The sequence below is a fragment of the Bombus vancouverensis genome, chromosome 6, assembly GCF_051014615.1.
Source record: "Bombus vancouverensis nearcticus chromosome 6, iyBomVanc1_principal, whole genome shotgun sequence".
In the NCBI taxonomy this organism is placed as follows: Eukaryota; Metazoa; Arthropoda; class Insecta; order Hymenoptera; family Apidae; genus Bombus; species Bombus vancouverensis.
The window spans coordinates 1,924,910-1,944,941 of record NC_134916.1 but is presented as its reverse complement, the minus strand read 5'-3'; the positions used below and the strand labels follow the sequence as shown (position 1 = coordinate 1,944,941).

Here is a 20,032-nt window from a genome sequence, read left to right as displayed (position 1 = left end):
TATTGGCGCGAAACGCGTCACGTTTCGGATCTTCGGAGCTCTTTACGATTTCTGACGGATCGTGGTCTCGAAGAAGCCACTTCTTTCGCTGAGCACCCTTCTTTCGGTCGCTTTGACCGCTCTCTTGGCGCTCGTTAATTCGAACGACAGCCGATACTCAGGCATCGTATTTTAATTATCCCGTGATAGAAGCTACGGCTCGTGTCGGACTACTTTTACCCGTAATTAATACTTCGCGATCTCCCCTAAGGCTTTCTCTGCTAAGTATGACGAGATTCTTGCTTGAATCACACTTTCCTTCTCTTTTTATTCTTTATCTTTTTTTCCAAACTGTAATGATCGCGCTCGTAATCTTCTATTTGACCTCGACTTCTTCGTTTTGCTTCTTCTCCTTTTCGTTTTTTATGTATTTTCAGAAATTTGCTGATTGACATCTAATTGGTAGGTCAATTATTGGTTGTTGATGGAATCGCGTAAAAGGAGACTGCTTGGTTCGCAGTCGGAGAAAGTGTAAGTTTTTTTCTAGTAAAATTTTATGAGTTAATAATTTTCGATCGTTACGTGGTTAAGTCATTCTAAAGATTAAATTAATAAGTGCCATAATTTATATTTCACGTAAAAGAGCGAAGATAGAATAATAAGTTTCTTCAATAATTAGAATCGTTCGCTTTATCAATTTTCTATTGCATTATAACAAATAGTTTCATGGTAACTAATCAAAGCGAAGACGCTTTCTCACTCTTTCTCTCTCTTACTCCTTTCCTCTCGCGCGCGCTAATTATTGGTATATAATAATGCGTACTGCAAGTAGATTTAATTAGAAGCGCGTAAAAAGTACTTGGAGCTTCGTAGCTATATGGCCACGCTTCATTCCTTTGATAATGTTTGTCTATTGATTTCTACTTGTCATATTATTCTACGCGAAAATTGGAAATATATAAAAATAAAGAGTACCAGACACATTCTGCTATTGTCAAACGAGAACAATATTATCTTGTTAACAACGAACGAAGAATACTTACCAACGTAAAACTACGCTCGTATTCCATAAAAATTCAAGGCAATTTCTATTCTTAATGAAGCCTGTTCTGCTGGAGCAGCCATTTAACCTCCGTTCGATATGAATCTTTGATTTCTTTGAAGTTTGCAGTCGTTATGAACTGTGAAGATCAGGATGAGCCTGGCCGCGAGAAGCACGTGCTACGTCGAAGGTAGGGAAGTTGAAAATACAGTCTCAGACGAAGGTACACGCGTGCAGAGGTACACGAGCGATGGCTCCTTTGGCCCGGTACATAGCGAAGTCGATGGCAGTGGCCCAAAGAGAATTTCCTAGTAGCGCAGGTCCTGCACGGTTGGCAAGCGGCAGTCACTTGGAGTTACCTTTAGAACTCACCTTTTCCTCCCCTCGTGTTTCTCCATTTTCTTTCCGTTCCATTTATTTGCTCGTGTATACGCGCATGTAAATCTAGGCTACATGAGAACCCGGAACGTGGCTTCTCTGCGTGGACGACCACGCTGTTCTGCATTTATTTTTATGGACGCCGTTGTAAACAAGTATCGTAACGCTTTGTGCTCCGGACAGGGAACGGATTCTTACAGCAGAGCGTCGGAAGAATTCTGTGAGATCGTGGTTCTTGGTTTGTCGGTGAGTTGTATGGAATGTATAATACATGATTTAATTGTGCTATTTTCAGTATATTCTATTTTGTAATTTGTATAATACCGTTGTACTCAAATGTTTTACAGTTATCCAATCTTCTTTAAATTTTAATTTAGCGTGGATGCCAATTTATTGATACGACTACCTACAGTATACGATTAAGAACTTTATATAGTTTGAGTTAAACCTAAGTTACAAAAGTTACAATTATATAGCTATATATATATCTCACTGCTTCTCAAACTCAAACCTAACTTGAAAAATCCGCATCGTTAACTCGTTTAAACATTAACGTTCGACGTATCAAAAAAGGGGACGCAAAGTTAGAGAAATGAGACGTGCATAAGACACGTGGAGTAAATCTTCGTTCGATGTCTTGACACAGCAAGAGGATTTGCTTCTGAGGTTTGGGACAGAGTTTAAGGTAAACGCGAAGGGTAGAGGAATACAGATGCAACTGTACAGATCGTTAGAGGAATCGCGTTCGAACTCTCGAAACTAGCGTTCTCTCACTGTAGGAAATTCTTTGGAATGGCGGGTTTCTTCAGAGGTAACGATCTTTCTCATTTTTGCTGGTTCCGTTTGCCTCTTGCCCAGCCATTCGTATCTACGTCTCCGCCACCCCTTTCATAGATCGATATTTCGTATTCCAGAGTGTAATTCATAATAACGTTTGAACGGCGCGCTTAGATGTTAAAGAATCGGTAAGTGTATTTCGCAAATCGGCCTTCTTGTTTATCGAGTATCTTCTGCAGGAATTCACAAGAAATTCTAAGCGAATCTTGATGTTTCTTTGAGAGGATTTATTGATTTTTATTGACTTCATACAGCATTTATTAACGAAGAAATTTTGAAACTTGCCACGTGTTAAATTTCAATGTATGAAAACTAGGTCAGATTTCAGAATGAATTTTTAAATAAATTTTACGTCACTGTTTCCATTGTTTTAAAATTCCCCCACAATCATTTTATACTTTTCAGAAAGGTCCTCCGCACAGTAACTTACCATTAATGTTTACTCTAATCTCTTTCTTTAAAAATTTCCTTTTAACTACTCTATTAGAAATAAATGGAGGAAACATCTCTTCTTCTTCTCCTTTCGAATTTGAAACCATTCCATGCCTTGAATAACGTCATTATCTTTCAACATCGAAACTCGTTTCGACCACGTAGCATCAGTTCGTATTCTTGTTCGTTCTTTCTCCCATAGAACGTACTCCATGAAATAATGCTATTCAACGAAGAAGACGCGATCGCGAATTTCAGGATGGATCGCTGGTACCGGTTGGACGAGACGAGTGTATCTGGAAATCGTGGCGAGGATTCGATCAGTTCCTCGCGAGAAGGACGGTCTGTTACTTTTCAAGACTGGCTGTGAGTAGATGTACCGCGCGGCAGACTTGAAAAATTGCATTTTGTATTCAATAACTAGGCTGTCAGTCCGAGCGGCGGCCTCCTATAACTCAAAGCGCATCCACACATCCACGTAGACATTGCCTCTCTTCTCCGATCGATCGATCTCTCCTCTTTCTGTGCAATCCAACCTTCGTAGGAAATACTAGTCACTCGCGGACCTCCGTCGAAAAGAAAGAAGTTTCTCCCTTCTGCGATCATAGGCCGAGTTTGGAGTTGTCTTGTTAGATGTACGAATTAATAGATTTGCGGCTGACAATTTTATCTAAAGCAGAAAACTTGTTTTAATTAAATATTCAAGCCTGCATCAACATTATGTTAACAGTCGTTTTATTTTGTTTCAGTTACAGTTGTTTCAGTTACCAGCGTACCGGATCCTGAGTTCATTGATGAAATAGGAAATATCACAGTGCCAGCAGGACGTACTGTAAAATTAGCCTGCAGTGTCAAGGACTTGGGGCCATACAAGGTAAATAAACGTATTCATTTCTACAAATTTGCTATAGCGCGCCTTAAAACTTACTTCGCGAAATTTCCTTCTACTTGGAATATTTCGTACAAAGCACGAGCCAATAAACGTGCGACGTCTAACAAATGTGCAGGGCGAAGTTTCTGGAGGGCGGCGGCACGTTCGCAATCGTAGCAAGGAAGATCCGCGTGTTTTGAGATGAGAAACGCGTTAGCCCGTCGGACGCGACGAGCGTCGCGATGTATGCTAAGTAAGTGGCAGCAGGCGCCTCGGAAGTTCTCCGTTAGCTCGACGCTGATTACGTGGCGTCGTTAGATCACGAGATCGAGCTGAAATCGTGCGGAGCTTTGATGAACGCGATTCATCAATGAAGGAGCTCGTTAAAATCGAAGCGCGCTCTACGTGAAACGCTGGGAAGCTTCGTGAACGAGCCGAGATATACGCGCGTATCCTGGTGGTAGGAAGAAGGTGTTCTTGAATAATTTTCTCATTCGGTGCACTCATATCCTGCACGTGAATAAATTAATTGCTTTCTCAGCGGGCGTTTTTAGTCCGAATGTTTACGAATTTTTATGCGATGAAAAAGGATATTTAGGCAACGAGTTTCGCTAGAGATATCAGTTACCGTATATATCGAGAAGTGTTTGGTATCTTGAATTAATTATATCAAGGACAAGGAATGTTTTAATAACGCGATGCTGCGTATTGAAAGCTGTTCCCCAAAAATTCAAGAATTTATAAGAAATTTAATCTTATCTTGGCGTTAAATTAACACATTGTAAAAATTAAACTTAAAATATAAACACATATACTATTAGATAATGCATAAATCTCAACTCGATACTCGTAAAGATCTCTTACATCGTACAATTCAACAAAGATTCGACTGCCCAGCAACTTTTTATACGATTCGAAGGATATAATTAACTACCAAGAGCTGAATAAATTGAAAAAGGAAGTATATAGCTGCACTCGACACCAGTGTTATTCGCGAGTATGATTGTTAAGAAATGCCAAGGCAGATGCTTAGAAACGAGTTGTTGAAAAGAAGGAAGAAACATACTCAAAGGACTGCAGTGGCTAGAAGGGGGCATAGAAGAGGAAACGGACGACGAAGTTCGTCGGCCACCTGAAATTTTCCATCCGCAGTAGGGAGGAAGATTGAATTGGCATCTTCTGGACTATCGCCAACTCGTACGTCGCGTAAGGGTCGTCGTGTCGTCGTCTTCTTGCCGTTTCTCGAATCTTAAATTCGGAATCCGTTCGATAGGATCCTTCGATGCGTTTAGGACGCGGTGACTTTTCTTTAGTACTACGTGAATCTTCGAAACTTTAATTTTACATGCACGTTCAGAGCGAAGAAGCAGGATACGTGGAAATCGATTACTGAAACGAGGCAAATCGCTAATACTTCTTCTGGCTTATGGAATTGCAATTTGGAAAATTTACAAATTCACGAAAACTAGTATATTATAAGATGGAATTTATTTCATGGAATATTTAATTACAATACCTTATCTCGAGATTAATTAGTTGAAATTAGTTCGTCAATTCAAGAACTCGTAACGTTTCTCCGTGTTCTCCGTGTATTTGTTGGTCTCGAAGATGCGGTTATGAAAATATCCTCATCTTCAGTCACTAATGAGCAAGAGAAGTCAAACTTTGTGCATTTTAATTAAAGTTCGTCAGATCGTAAACCAACAACCTTTGTTAAGTATAGAAAACATAATATTAAAAATAAAGAGGTTACGTTCGTTCTATAATTAATCCACGTGGATAGAAAAAGCAAATGTAAATTACTCGAAGGTATCGAATTAAATCAACGAATGTACCTATATCGATGATCTTTTTCCTCCAATAGCCAACTTTAATTATATCGTCCACGCTTAAAAATATGAGAGACGTTTATCTAAATTCGACTCTTTTAGACTCGTAAAATTACATAAGACTCGTAAAAATAATCTAAAGAGAAATCCCCCTTTAAGGGTGATTACATTTAATCCTTTTGATAGGATCCTGAGAACATCTAATAGCACTATAAAGACGGCGACGGTTTGTCAACGATCAGAGGGCGTGAAGTGATTCTATACCTCGTTATACAAGTTGCTTCTAGCGGGCAACCCTTCTTACGAGTCGTATAGCGACCCCTAGCGGCCCTTAGTATTCTGTGGGAACGTCGCCTAGGGATCGACACCGCTAAACACCCGCTTAGATCGACCAAATCGTATCCTCTAACCTGGATGAATCTTTCCACTCCAATGTTTAGTCGGTTTACTATTCATTAAGTAGCGTAACGCAATTACATCGAAGGAAAAAGAATCAAATTTTGTTACAAAAATTTTGTTGTCGCCTTAAATAAAATACTTCATTTTCCAAACCGGATAATTTGAAATATGATGGTGAGACTCTATGGTGAAGAGACACCAAAAGAATCCTAGCGGTGGTTCTTTCATACAATGTTATCTGATTGGCCTTCGGCGTTTCATGGAAAATCACCGCGGGAAGTGACATCGCTATACACGCACTTAAACCGGTCAGCTCGCACCCTCGAAGCGAGACCAAGCGATTACCTTACGATCATCCGGCTCGCCACTCGTCGCATCCGGGATCGCCTCGGTATCGTTGCCGACGTGATCCGATATCGTGGTCACATTTATAAGTTTATTCGTTGTTAGATCGATTTTACAACTACACCGACGCGAATTTTCGACATGTTATATGGTGAATAGGGAACAGGCTGCTATTTTCATGATTCGCAGTCCCTAGTCTTTTTCCTTAACCTGGATCGTTTTATAAATCCTTGAATCGTCGTTTAGTGCTATAACCACATGGTGGAATATAATTCATGGTATATATTTTCCTTATTTCTAGTATAATGTTTCACTTTTCAAAAGACGTATTGTTAAAAAATTTAATATTTGACCCTTTTGCTCTTGACGACAAATTTTACATAAATGGAACATCGAATGTTATACGAACCAGCAACGGCGCGAATAAGTTAACGCGCCTCGAGAAATATAAGCTGGATGCAAGAAAAGCTCAATTTCTTTTGCGGTTCGATCGGGATAGTTCGACATCACAAATGGCGTCAATAATGCTTAGGATTCGCTGTAGAAATATTCGCATTATGTGAATCTGTGGCCGTTTATTCGTTTGTGCGGATGGGTCTGTGGTGAAAATCATAACTAAAAAGGCATCTGTCAGTAGAATATATCTACATCGTACAAGAAAAGTACCACGAAAAGAAGGTATTAAAATTCCTCTGTCGCTGTTCCGCTGCGCCGTCAATACAGAGACAGTGAGAAGAGTCGATTGCCGAGGAATTTCCCCTTATATTTATTGGCTTCTGCGATGTAAGATATTCGTATGAATGTAATTCGAAAATGTTTTACTTCTTTTCTTGTTTTTCTTCTTTTTTCTAATTGGCTATGGTTAATTATACTAGTTAGTTACGTCTATGCTTATTCATCGTAGAAACGACAATCAAATGATAGCTTGTTAACGAAAATCATCAGGTGTTTCAGTCCCACGTTAGATGGAATGATGATGAATATTTTCAAGAACAAAATTCGCTAATCTCAATTTACAAATTCCTCAGAAATGTTATAATCAAAGGTATTAAAAGATCTTTACGCAAATATTCCCCTACGTTAATAATTCTTGCGTAAAAATTACCAAGAAATAAGTTCCAAGAACAACATGAATTTTATTTTCGCGTTATGGATAGATACAAAGCTTTATGTAATTAGGAGAACCATATATCAACTGAAAGTCAAGCAAACTAGAACTCTTTAAATATTTATCTGAGGGAAAAATCGATACATGACATTACGAAGACAAAAATTTCGGGTTGCTTGTACAAGATCGTTATCGAAGTTGCTCACGACGCGTATCAAGGCTTCATCTAACCGGGGATCTCTCGATTTAATGATATTATTTTGCGATACTGGTCACGGCCTACATGCGATGCTGGACCTCGTAACGTGGGTAGATTGGCCGGAACGATCGACCTTTCTACGGAAATAGGACGAGGAAGAGATGCCTGATAAGAAAATGTATATTTCGATCCTGACTCAGGATGATCTTTCCGTCCGCTCCTTCATTTTACGATTATGAAAGAAAATTGTCCATGACAAGCTGGAGACATAGAAATTGACGACTCGTGGATATCTCTTCTGATATAACATACATTACATTTTATAAAATATTACTCGCGGCTTTTATTGTTCGGGTGTTCCGCACCTTTTAATTTTTTCTATTTTAATAATACGTAAAACTTGCTAAAAGAGCATGGAAGGAATTTTAAGTGTTAATAACTGAAAACTAATTTCAGTGGATATATTTTGGTTAAAAAATTAATATTGTAAGGAATTTATATTAAAATGAATAATGGAACGCGTAATGATAAAAAGGGAGTGACAAATAAAATTCTTGGAATATTCAAATAATTCATGTGGAATTTATTGTGTGAAATAATTTGTAAAAGTGTAAGATAAACGTGATTTTATTCTAGTGTCGCTGTTTATACAGCGATAATGGGATGTTAAAAATATATCCAAATTTTAAAGATAGTAGTAACGAGCAATAGAAAAAATTTTCATTTCGACGATATTGCACCCGCTCGAAACCATTTTTAGTGAACGATAAAATTCTTCAAGTACTATTCATAAACTTGCAATAGTCTTGCAATTTCCCCCCGCAAAAAGAAAAGAAAATATTTTTTAACGCAATGTACCATGAGCGATACCTAGCATAAACTTCACTACCATTTTGTTATTTATTTATCCCAGCGCTTCATCTGTAGTAAAACGAGCGACTCCTCAGAATTTTTCATCGCGAGACGATTCTTCTTCCGCCTGTATTAAGTTCTATTCAGATTATTCCCCAATTAACTAGCCTGAATGATTTTTCAATTGATCCTTGGCAGACAGACCGGCATCGTCGCCGTCAACTTCCAAGAGGTTCGTTATCCACGATTTCCTTCTGCCTTTCTACAGGAATGGGTAATGAACTGGAGGGGTGGCAGGTTGTATTATTAAGATGTTACCCTGCGTGAAAGTCGAACGGACTGACTGCTACAGACAGTGATGGAAATGAGTGTTGTTCGAACTAAACTAGTGGAAAATATATTTTTCTGTTTGACGCGTTACAAATAGAAATATTTTATTTAAATTTAGTTGGATTACAAAGATTTATTAGACCATAGAAATACTTGTTTTTCGTGAAAAAATTCTTCTTTGTAATGATTTCGAAATATCTTTCAAACGCTTTACTTTCATTTTTCGGCTCTTTTCAAATATTTCAACGAATAGTCAAAGGACATCGGATTGTTCCGCAAACAATAGAATCCAAATCTTGGATAGTGCTCTCTCTAAAGCTCTAAATCTTATCCTACTAAACTAATTCCCCTATCAATTGCTCCTATTCGGATTACGTTACAATGAAAGAACCCAGTATTCAAGCTCTGATTCGTGTTTTTCTTCGTAAAGTTGAACCAATGAGTTAGCATCAGGATATCTATCTATCGTTATATCGATCGTTCCGCGGGCTTTGCTCAAACCTGTCGCCAGGACACAGAGTATGGTCCGTGAGTGTACAGTAGTGTACACACGTATATAGCGGAGGACTACTCCGAAGCACCGACAGCAAAACCGCAAACACGCGGCTTGGCGCGACCAAACCCCAAACCAAAGCCAACACTATGGCTGCGAGGGTAAGTAGAGCTTATGTAGTTCGAATCGTGAGATTCTAGGGGCAAGGGAGAGCTAGATAGGACAACGAAGGAAACGTGGCGCAATCATGAGAGTAGACACTTTCTAATTGGATGCACGTAATCATCTGAGAAAGAACACTTTCGATGTTCTCGTTAGAGAGTTTGACGAATGATGTATTATCGAGTGACTAGACCGCGTTATTCCCTAATCATGTTTAGGACGATTTTCAAGAATTTGTGATTAGGGATTTATCGATGATAATTTCTTAAATATTATATTATTTCATGCAAGAACGTTCGTGAATAGTTACGTATTCCAATTGGAAAAAAGTAGAAAACGCGAGGATGGTCGATCGACTGAAATTTACATTTAATTTGCATTCGCGTGGATCATCTGTCGGAGAACATGGATCGATCTCGTGCAAGAAATTGGCCGATTAAGAAGATTTCGAGTGGACTCAGGAAGATTCTTTAGACGAGATTTATAGATCTTGTATTTAGCAGGTATTTGAACTGGTTGGTTTATTTTAGGAAGTTTAACTAGGAATAGAAATTTCGCTTTAACATTAAAGGGCCAAATAGTTGATTGACTATAGCATACTCATAAAATTAAGTTAATATTAAATATTTCTTTCATTAAGACACACTTTTATCAGAGATAGACCTCTAAAGGTATTTTTGGACAGCTTTTTGTCGGTTTTCAAAAAAGATTTGGCGGAAGATATTTGGTACCGGATTATTAAAAAGTATAACCTAGAAACGAATATGAAATGGCGCGGAATAATTTAATGATTTGAATTTTTTAGTTTGACATAGGTACACGTAAGAATTTTTATGTAGCTTTTCTACAACAACATTCTTCCAATACTCGACCCATTTTATTTTTATTCATGTAAATGTTTATTTTTTTGCGATAAAAACGAAACCCTTGCTCCCAACATGAAGTATTATGGTATTACCATTAGAACAAAAATGTAATTTCATCAATATCAAAAACAGACAGAAAAAGAGTGTTGGGATTGTCGTAAAAGACGGTACTCAAGTATTTGTATCTGTTAGACAGCTTCGCCTCGCGTGGCTTGGACCCTTTTTATTTTCTGATATTTTCGCCTTAAACTCATAAATTGCCACAGTCAGAGTTCATACACTTCCTTCGGTACGCTGTTATTCTGCGTGTTCCTCTTTTTGTTTCTATCCGTTGGCGTAATCATTTTAAAAGCGTCGTAAGTTGCAATATTTTCTTTCGCGTATCGCTGAACGTAAATGGTTCTGGTATAAAAGTTGCCAATTTGCGCGATCAATTTAATTCCCGCTTTACTGTAATCTTTTAGTATGCTGCACAATGTTGCAAACACGAGTCAAAAGCATTATCAACGATTTGTCGTGATACGAATTGTCAACGATACAAACATGTACTAATGCTTTTAGCATTATACTAATTTTGCTTTGAATTCTGTGACGCGCATTTAATTTGAATTAAGGCGTTATAAATAATTTCCTGCGTTTAAAAATAACGGAATAGTGAAGAATAACTTTGAAGCCTAACAATTTATTTTATATATGAAATATAATTATATACAGACAATAAGTTACTTTACATTATAAAAGAATATTTTTATTGCACTATTCTTAATGACAGAGTTACTATGAACGATATTTCCAAAAATAATTTTCAAGATAGGACAATATTTTAAAAACATTTTACGTCATCTGTGATACGATGCGGACAGCACAGCACAATATTGGTGCTTTTAATCTTCTTCAAACAAAAATCCATAATAACAGCTATTTCTAGTATCAAGCATATTAGTTATTAATAAGTTCATGTCGTACAAATTACGTATTACTATAGTTATATATTGAATGGAATATATTACACATTAATTTATGTTATTTAAAATAGCTGTATAATCTACTAAATGTATCTCAATTTCCTAATTAGTCTGGATTTACTATTTCAAAGTACTTATTCCCTTAAACCATTAAAAAAATTTATTTCAAATAGAAAACTGAAATCTAAAAGAAAGGATATGCACGTGTAACGATTGTCGATAGTCTCCAAAGTCACTTCGAAGCAAAAGACGAAACAAAAATTATTCCGATACGATCAAAACCGTGGCGTTGTATTAAAACCGGTCGGGAAACGTTATTCGTGAACGATTGGTCAGCAGCGCACAAATCGAAACGTTTCTTTGCGCTCGAATTCATGTCGAATTATTATTTCGCGATTTTCGCTGGTATACATTGAATCATGTTTCGCCTCGACGAAACAGATTGTACCGACGGTATACGGGAGCGGGAGTGAACGCTGGTTCCAAATTCAACCCAGTCGACGTTTTTCCGTCGAAAACGTCGAACGATAAGTGTTCGATCGGCCGGGCAAACGATTAAATAAAAATAAATTTTCGATTTTGTATATGCCGTCAAAAATGCTGGACCGGATAGATTGTAGTGAACGAAATGAAAGGGCGTGAAAGAAACGCGCTGTATTTTTCTTGTTTCGGGCCAAACATTCGATGGTAATGGAATTTGTTGTTCGACGAAACGCGGCGTCGACGTCGGATCCTTTCATCGTCGGTTCACATCGTTACGACGCAAATATGGACGATTGATCAATAATAACGATTTTTACTGAGGAATATGAAGTATTTTCGGAGCGAAAATAACGCAATGGGTGAATACGTTTCACGAAAGAATGTCGAAATTTCCACCACAGAAATACTACTATACATTATTACAATATTGTAAATACATATTTGCGAATGCTAGCAGAATCGATTACTAAGATTATATATCGATTAGTAGAAACGGTTATGAATGAAAATTCCTTTTCTTTTTACTAAAAATCTCGGATACAGATGTATTATAATTGTACATTTTACGAAATTATAAAATATTACATAACGATACAACTGGAAAACAAAGATCGACCTTTACAAATGAAAATATACAATAAAATTACCAACCTCCTTCTTTACTTTTATTTCTTTTTGGTTTCTTCTAAATACGCAAATTACAACTATTTATGAAAGTCAAAATGTGAAGACACGCTGTGACGTTTGGAATAGCTACTCATGTTGCGACGTTTAACAGCAGTTGGAAATTTATCTTAAGAAAATTGTATATTAATTTCACTCTTTGAATATTATATAGATTACATTGCCATAACACGTGGTTGAGAATTCCATTTTCAAGATTACATCTGTATTTGAAGTTGTTAATAATACCGACGTGAGCGAGACAAGCGGATATCTGACAGTGATTTGCTCTACCTCTATTTATAGTTACAATAACTTGGCGAGACAATTTCTTATGTCCATTCCACGGTGTTCGATTATTGCTGAAGAAATATTGAAAGTAAAATTTACCTTTACACATCCCTTGTTTTTTGATTATATTAGCTGTATGCAAAAAAGCTCTTTTCTTGAATAATTCCGGTAGAAGAATGCAGTAAAAAGAATTCTTGGAATGTCTATAGAGCTGGGGACGGTAGCGCCTTTAGTTAAACCATCAACCTGATTACTCCAGATCTCCAAGTGTGGCGGAACCCAGAAGAATTTAATGAAATAATTATTCAAATTGTCATGAATAAATTAATTGTATTTCTTATTTATATTTAGAATATAGATGTTAGTTTTGATATAAAATTTGGTAGATCATAAACTTTGTAGGGCACTAAGAGAAACCAAGAAGGGATAAGACAGTTATGATTAATGTTATTTAACGCAATATCAAGAGCATTATTTAGAGCAACACATTCAGCTGTAAACACTGAGGCCCAAACTCTTTATTGAATAAATATTTAGATCAGGGCAGGAGCAAGCAGAACCGACATGATTAGAACATGAAATTTTATTACCATCAGTGAATATAAAGTACGCGGAGAAATTTCTCACCAATCGTTCCATACTCAGATTGGGGTCTTAAATTTTCTTAAGTTCAAGACCAAATTCATAGTCAAATAAAATTGAGGTAATCAACGTTTTGAAATCGTAACAGTAAATATTGAAGTGACTCTGCGAATCAATTTTGTTACATAAATCCATAAAGAATGAAATGCATCGATTTAGAATTCCATTGTTAAAAGCTTTATTTTTGGTTATGTTGAAGTAGTATTTAATTGCATTAAGACAAAGAAAGTTTCTATTTGATAGAATTTTTGCAAGGAAACAATTACACAAAAACTTATCATGCTCCTTTAAAAGAGGAAGTTTGAATTCTGCTAACATCTATAGAGAGTTTCTACGGTAGTCGAGAGCTACTCTAATCACTGAGTAGTGAAATCTTTCAAGCTTTTCACACAGTATTGTTGTTTTGGGAAGTCTCATAATCAAAAACAGAACAAACAAAACTTTCATAAAAGGTTTCACGACATGACAGAATCAAAACCTGAGCAAGAGTTTTTTTATATTAAGAGAGTTGGAGCATTTCTTAGTTGCACAATAAACTTGAGCAATGAAAGACATTTTGTAGTCAGAAATAATGTCCAAGAAACAGTTTCGTTGAATTTAATAGATAGATTATCAATTTCGATTGCAGTGAAGCCAGATGCAATTTCTTTTTATTGAAGTGAAGGCATGCTGCTAGGAGCGAGGTGTAGGCTCAAATCAAAAACGTTTTTTTATTACTCTGATGGCTTCCTCAATGACTTTTATGCCTTTCTCGATAAACACAAATTTAAAGTAAAGAATAAGATCATCAGCATTGTTTTGCAAATTATCAAGCCAATATTGAGTAGTTATTTTAATCCAACTATTTTTAAAGATCTTGTACATGTTCGAAACATACTTAGGACCCATCTAAAGATTAATGCTTTCGGCAAAAAGCTTGGTGCACTCTCTTTTTTTCTTTCTAAAAGTTTTGATAAATAGAGTGCACGCTTTTTTCTAATTTATCAAATATCTTAGTTTAACATATGCTCTCTGTTGCGTATTATCGACTAAAGAGCAACCGGTCAGGTCAAACCGATCGGTCGATATCGCGTACCTCGAATGACTTAACGTTCAAGGTGGTGGACATGGAATAACTCGAGTGTTAGATTTAGACGGCACTTTATTTGTATTCGTTGTAGCACTTAACCGAACTAAGTCTGCGACTTTGTCGTCCTGTGTCTGTAGTCTTCGTTGCTTGTAGTTGAATTAAGTTGGGACTCTGTCGTCCTCTGTCTGTAGTCTTCGTTGCTTGTAGTTGAATTAAGTTGGGACTCTGTCGTCCTCTGTCTGTAGTCTTCGTTGCTTGTAGTTGAACTAAGTTGGGATTCTGTCGTCCTGTGTCTGTAGTCTTCGTTGCTTGTAGTTGAACTCAGTAAGGACTCTGTCGTCCTGTGTGTACTGTCCGATGATTGAAGCTGAACTCAATTTGCCGTTGGATTTCTTCTTTCCACCATGCCCTTTCGGCTGGTCCTTTCCTGGGTTTTGTCTGGCCTCCAATAATGAGGGAAATGGGTCTGTCCGTGCCATAAACGGACGGCCGACTAAAATTCCGAACACTCTCATTTTTTATTTTGTCACACTCGGCGTCCCACTAGAGAACTGGGTTGCGTTTTCTAAGATAAAGGACATGTTGTTTAATAGGAATACAACATTTAACTGCTTCAATTAAAATATGCACGAAAGTATTTTATTTTTGTTATTCAGTTAATTGATTGTATTCGGTATAAGGAAGTCGCGAATAAGAATTTTCGAGTTCTTCATCAAATTTAACCAAGTCAAAATTGGAGAATCATTGGTCATAGACATATTTATTAACATTACCATTTATATAAATTAGAAAGTGATTAGAACTCCAGGTCTCGTCATATACTCTAACTTCTATTTTGACCGAAGAGCTAACGGTAGAAACAATTAGATCAAGATTAGATTTAATAGAACGATGTATATCTATATGAGTGTTTGAATTATCGTTCTATAAGAATAAATTGTTAAATTCGGCAATGTTTTCGAGTCCAAATCCATTTCTATCAGAATATTGACAATTCTAATTTTTATTGTATGCATTAAGATAGCTCACAAGTATACAGTTATTGTTTGTATTAATATTTTGAACAATAGTATTCCAATGATCTTGAGAAAGAATGATTCCTGGGATTCTGTAACAAATTATCAAATCTAAAGGAATCTGCACGTTCAAGACAAGAATACCGCAAATATCGTCAGATTGATCGAATCTTTTTACATTATTTCTTTCGGAGAAAGCGAAATTTTTACATACAGCTATTAAGACTGCTATTAAGATTATTGGAAAACCAGGAAAATTAATCTTATCCATTTGGGAGAACCAAGATTCTATGTAGATTAGGATATCAACATCAAGAAGCCGGATCCGAATCCGAATTTCAAGTGTCCTTCATTGAATACTATTTATTGTTTATTATCTATTTTATTGTTTATGTGAATGAAGATATAGTTGAAGTTACTAGATTGTGTTTCTTGAACATCTACGGAACACGAATAGGTACTGGAAGAACCATAATCCAGATCGGAATTTGCCAATTTCTTGATGATTCTGGCAATGCGATTTTTTAACCCACGCTCAGTAAATAGGTTCTTTATGTCAGAACGCATGCCGATAATAACAGGGAGATCTTTAGTGAATCTTAGTGCATTATACAAAATTTGAATGTAATATAAAAATGTAAAAATTAATGTAAACATTCAATGATACCGTCAAAATTTAGTGGATGTGTTTGTTAAAATTGATTCTTTAGCAGGTTGCAACTGAGTAGATAATTCTTGAATTGAGAATTTGGATGTTTGAAATTTTCTGATTTTTGTGGTAACTTTTTTTACTTTGGTAGGAGCTATACATTTGTGTTTCTTTTCCGTAGATGTCAGCAGAATCGTTAGTGGAAGTAACATTAGACAATGGCCTTTTAGTGACTGGGGCTGGAGGTGGTGGCATAATAGGCTTATTGGTTGGTTACAGAGATGGGTCCTTATCTTCAGACATAAATAGGCACAAATTCAAAATTTTGCTCTTTCACGTGATAAGATCGTAACAGAGATAGCTTCGCTTTCATAACACTATAAAATTGGCGAGTATTGAAGAGAGGGATCAGTATTCTTAAAAAATTTGGCTAAATGACTCTTCTTTTTGCAGAGAAAATAAGTGAGTTTTCAGTGAATAAATATATTCGATAATTGGTGCTATCACAGTTAATTTGCAATACACGAATGAAATTTACATCAAGAAGAACAAAGAAAAAATGCTAATATGTATATAATATAAATATTTAAAAGAGAAAATAAGCTTTTCTTATCTAAAAGTAGTAGTATTTCGATCACGTTACATGATATAGAAGCCCAGAGAGACAGAATAGCCTTAAACATAGAATAGGACGTATAAAGCAAAATTCTATTTCGATTTTTGCATTCCTATAGCAATATTAGACATTGCAATAAATTGTTATTTATACGCTTATCGGATATTTGATAGTTTCCCTTGAATTATGCTTATACCCAACTATGCAATATGCAATACTTTATTGCAACACGTGCAACAATCCACCGAAATAAATTTCCGAAAAGACTCTTCGCTCTTCGAAATGCTATTTTAGCTAGCGAAATCTAAATGCACATTATTTTCCAAAATGTCTACATCTTTCGTGATGACTTTCATTGATAAATAATAAATTATCAGGAATATTAATCTTCTATTCCGTTGGTTTTCAATGTGAAATTAAAATTACTCTTTTGCTATTAGAAAATATTTGAATAGTATTGTTCATCGTGTGATAAATTCGATGTTTATTTAAATTATATTTGAATATATACAGGATGGGGCATATAACTGCGACTGTTTCGATTACTGCGTGAATGATAATTTGAATGAAAACCTTTTAGATAAAAATTGGATAGTTTCAAAGGGGACATAATTTGAAACGATTAATTTTTTGCAGGAGAATACGTAGAAGAGATATGAAGGTCCAGTTTATTTTTTTTAAATGGAATTGTATATCTTTTTACACATATATATTCTACATCAAAAGATATTAAGGTAGAATATTGAAAAATTAGCAATTTATAAGATATTTCAAATTAAAAAGTGAAATATTTCATGTAAAAATTTGAAATATTTAACGAATAATTGATTTTCCCCTACCTTGTATATGTATAAATATCCACAGCATCAATTATAGAATCAATTGCTTTATTGCACTTTCGGAGCTTTAATCTTTCTCTTTTACGTATTATTTCAATCTTGCTAATAAAGGCATTAATGGATTATTCGTAATACCCTTTGGAAAAAAATAATTACTTTTAAAACGCTTTGAAACTTTTCCTCGTTAATTCTTTTCGACTTTAAAAAGGAACATAAGGAATTCTAAATAAAATAATCTCACTTCATTTATCATATATAACGTTGCTATATCCGGCAATATCATCTATCGAGCCCTTCTGCAACGGAAGAAATCGTCGTGTTTAGAAGCATTCAGTCAGAATCAAGATCGATCGGAACGGGATAAGAGGTTTAAAATAGTCAGGATTTTCATCGCAGGCGTTTCCAAACCGACAAGTTGCAAGGTGCGCAATGGCACATAGGAAAAATTCGGCCTAAGCGCGGACCGAAGGCTGCTGGCTCTATCCCATCGTTTTAGCTGGATGAAGGACTGGACGCGGAGGAGCTTTTCGAATAATAAAAAGAACGTGTGCGGAGCGCACACGCGGCGCCAAAGTGCCGAAGAGTGTTCCATCGTGTTCGAACTAATCGATGCGTTAATCTCCTGGCCTTTTATCCCTCCTTTCCCTGCTCCTCGTCCCCTTTTCCCCACGGTCCCTTGCAGCGATAGGGTTGCCGCCCTTTTTCGATCCAAGCCCAGAATGGGCCGATGGAATATTTTCTCGCTGCTGGAAGTCGAAGAACGACGTAGAGATATATCGGCGAATTCTTCGTCGACACGTTTTCCTTTCACCCTCCGCTTTCGTATAATGTCAACCGATAATAATCGCCGTGGCTCGGCGCTCGACGACGACGCCCATTTCCGGGGGAAAACTTCAGTTTCGAATTTTCTGCTCTATCCAAATGTTCTTTGGGGAATCGGATTTTCAGATACAATCGCAACTCTTTGCCAAAGTATAGCGTGTCGCATTGGGAAATTCATTTTAATTTCCAACGATTCGGATTTTTGTCACTAGAGAAAATACACGACGGTGTAGTTTAATCTTAGGATACAAACGACTTTTTACGACCGGAAGCTTTTATTACGAACCAGTTATTAAGTACTACAATTACTATTTTTCTCCAAGTATGATGGCAGATAGTAGAAAGAATCTTTCATGATTCTATATCTTATTCACCCTAATATTATTACAGACGTTTTGCTTTCTGGCGAAGGCGTAATAAGTAGGTCAGACAGCTGGTTGCTGGTGCGATTAGAATAATTGGTAAACTTTATCATACTTTGGCTAGAAAGTAGAGTGTAATATCTCGTAAAACACACTTTCACGATTAAAGAAAGTTGGAATTGTCTTTAAGGATAGAGATGCATGGCATAATTTAAACAAGCGATATAAATTTATTGGCCTTTGCAAACAAATTTTATGTACCTGCTGTATACGAAGTTTGTAGGAACTTGTTGTTACGAAAGATGGATGTTTACAAAGCGTGGAATAATTAACAAACCTTAATCGATTACCGCTTTAATTCTATTCGTTACGTCTATGTTAAAAGTATCAGAAAGTATATAATTAAATTTCAGTTGTAATGAAGCATTAAAATGAAACTAAAATATTAAGCGAACCATTAAAATGATAAATGAACAAATAAATCTGTAAATAAAATATAAACGAAACGCGATCAATCAGCAGTGCGTTAATATTCGAATGCCTACGTATCTTGACGAATGAAACTTAAGATATCTAAAAATTGATTCGTTCAAGGGGAAGAATATTTATTATTAATTAAATTACGACATTGAACAGATATCAATACTAGTATCACTACGGAAGATCAATACTAACATTAAATTTACATTTAATCATCATGTGTAATCGTCGTGAGCAAGAGCTGTTTTCAGTACGACATCGCACGGTATCAAAGCAGAATAAACATACTCGCGGTACAACTATGTATAATTACTGACAAATTTAACTTTTGACTAGCTAAAACATCGGTTACATAACCGGTTTTCTACATAAATGCGAAAAGACGAGTATGACCATGCTCTTCGCTCGTCTATATATCTACTGTATTTACACTGAAATTAATATCTAATTAACTTGCTGTAAAACATACATCCTGTCGACCGGTGTAAGCTGTAAACTGTAATTTGAAAAAAAAAGAAAATTAAGTAAATTATTATATAAACGAAATACCCGTAATTCCATAACAAAAACAGTAACTTCAGTTAACATTTACGTCACAAATTAGAGGAACATTTTTTCACAACAATAATTGAAAGCAATGGATGACAGACAAAGAAACACGGCCATTTTTCTGTTCAGAGAATAATCCCAGTTGTCCATTACGCTTTTACGGCGTTTCATTTCGCACTGACAATGAGAAAAGAACAACTTGTCAGCGGTGCACACGACTGACCGTAAAAACGTGGATGTAACACTGTTATAATGACGTCCACCCCAACATTGACGATAAGGCCATGGCCAAACAAAATTTACGCCATCAAGATGATTTAAATTTCGCGTCAAAGCGAACTAACCTTTGTTGTACCGAGCCGTGCGTGCATCTGATTTTTCGAGGAACAAACGTAAATCTGAGATGTGTACAGAATGTTTTAAGTAATAAGATACATATGCACGTATGCTTGTATTTATAGTTG

The 20,032-nt window shown here is 36.2% G+C and overlaps 1 protein-coding gene across 8 annotated transcripts in view; it reads left to right on the top strand.

Annotated features, from left to right (window-relative positions):
* LOC117161302 (lachesin) overlaps positions 1–20,032 on the top strand; it is a 303,026-nt gene that overhangs the window by 104,383 nt on the left and 178,611 nt on the right. For all 8 annotated transcript variants that reach the window (XR_013058629.1, XR_013058630.1, XM_076619269.1 and 5 more), the window contains one exon: positions 3,418–3,542. Coding sequence is in view for 6 of the 8 variants with exons in the window: in XM_076619269.1 (XP_076475384.1) it covers positions 3,418–3,542 (125 nt within the window). In the remaining 2 variants the exon portion in view is untranslated. The remainder of the gene's footprint in view (positions 1–3,417; positions 3,543–20,032) is intronic.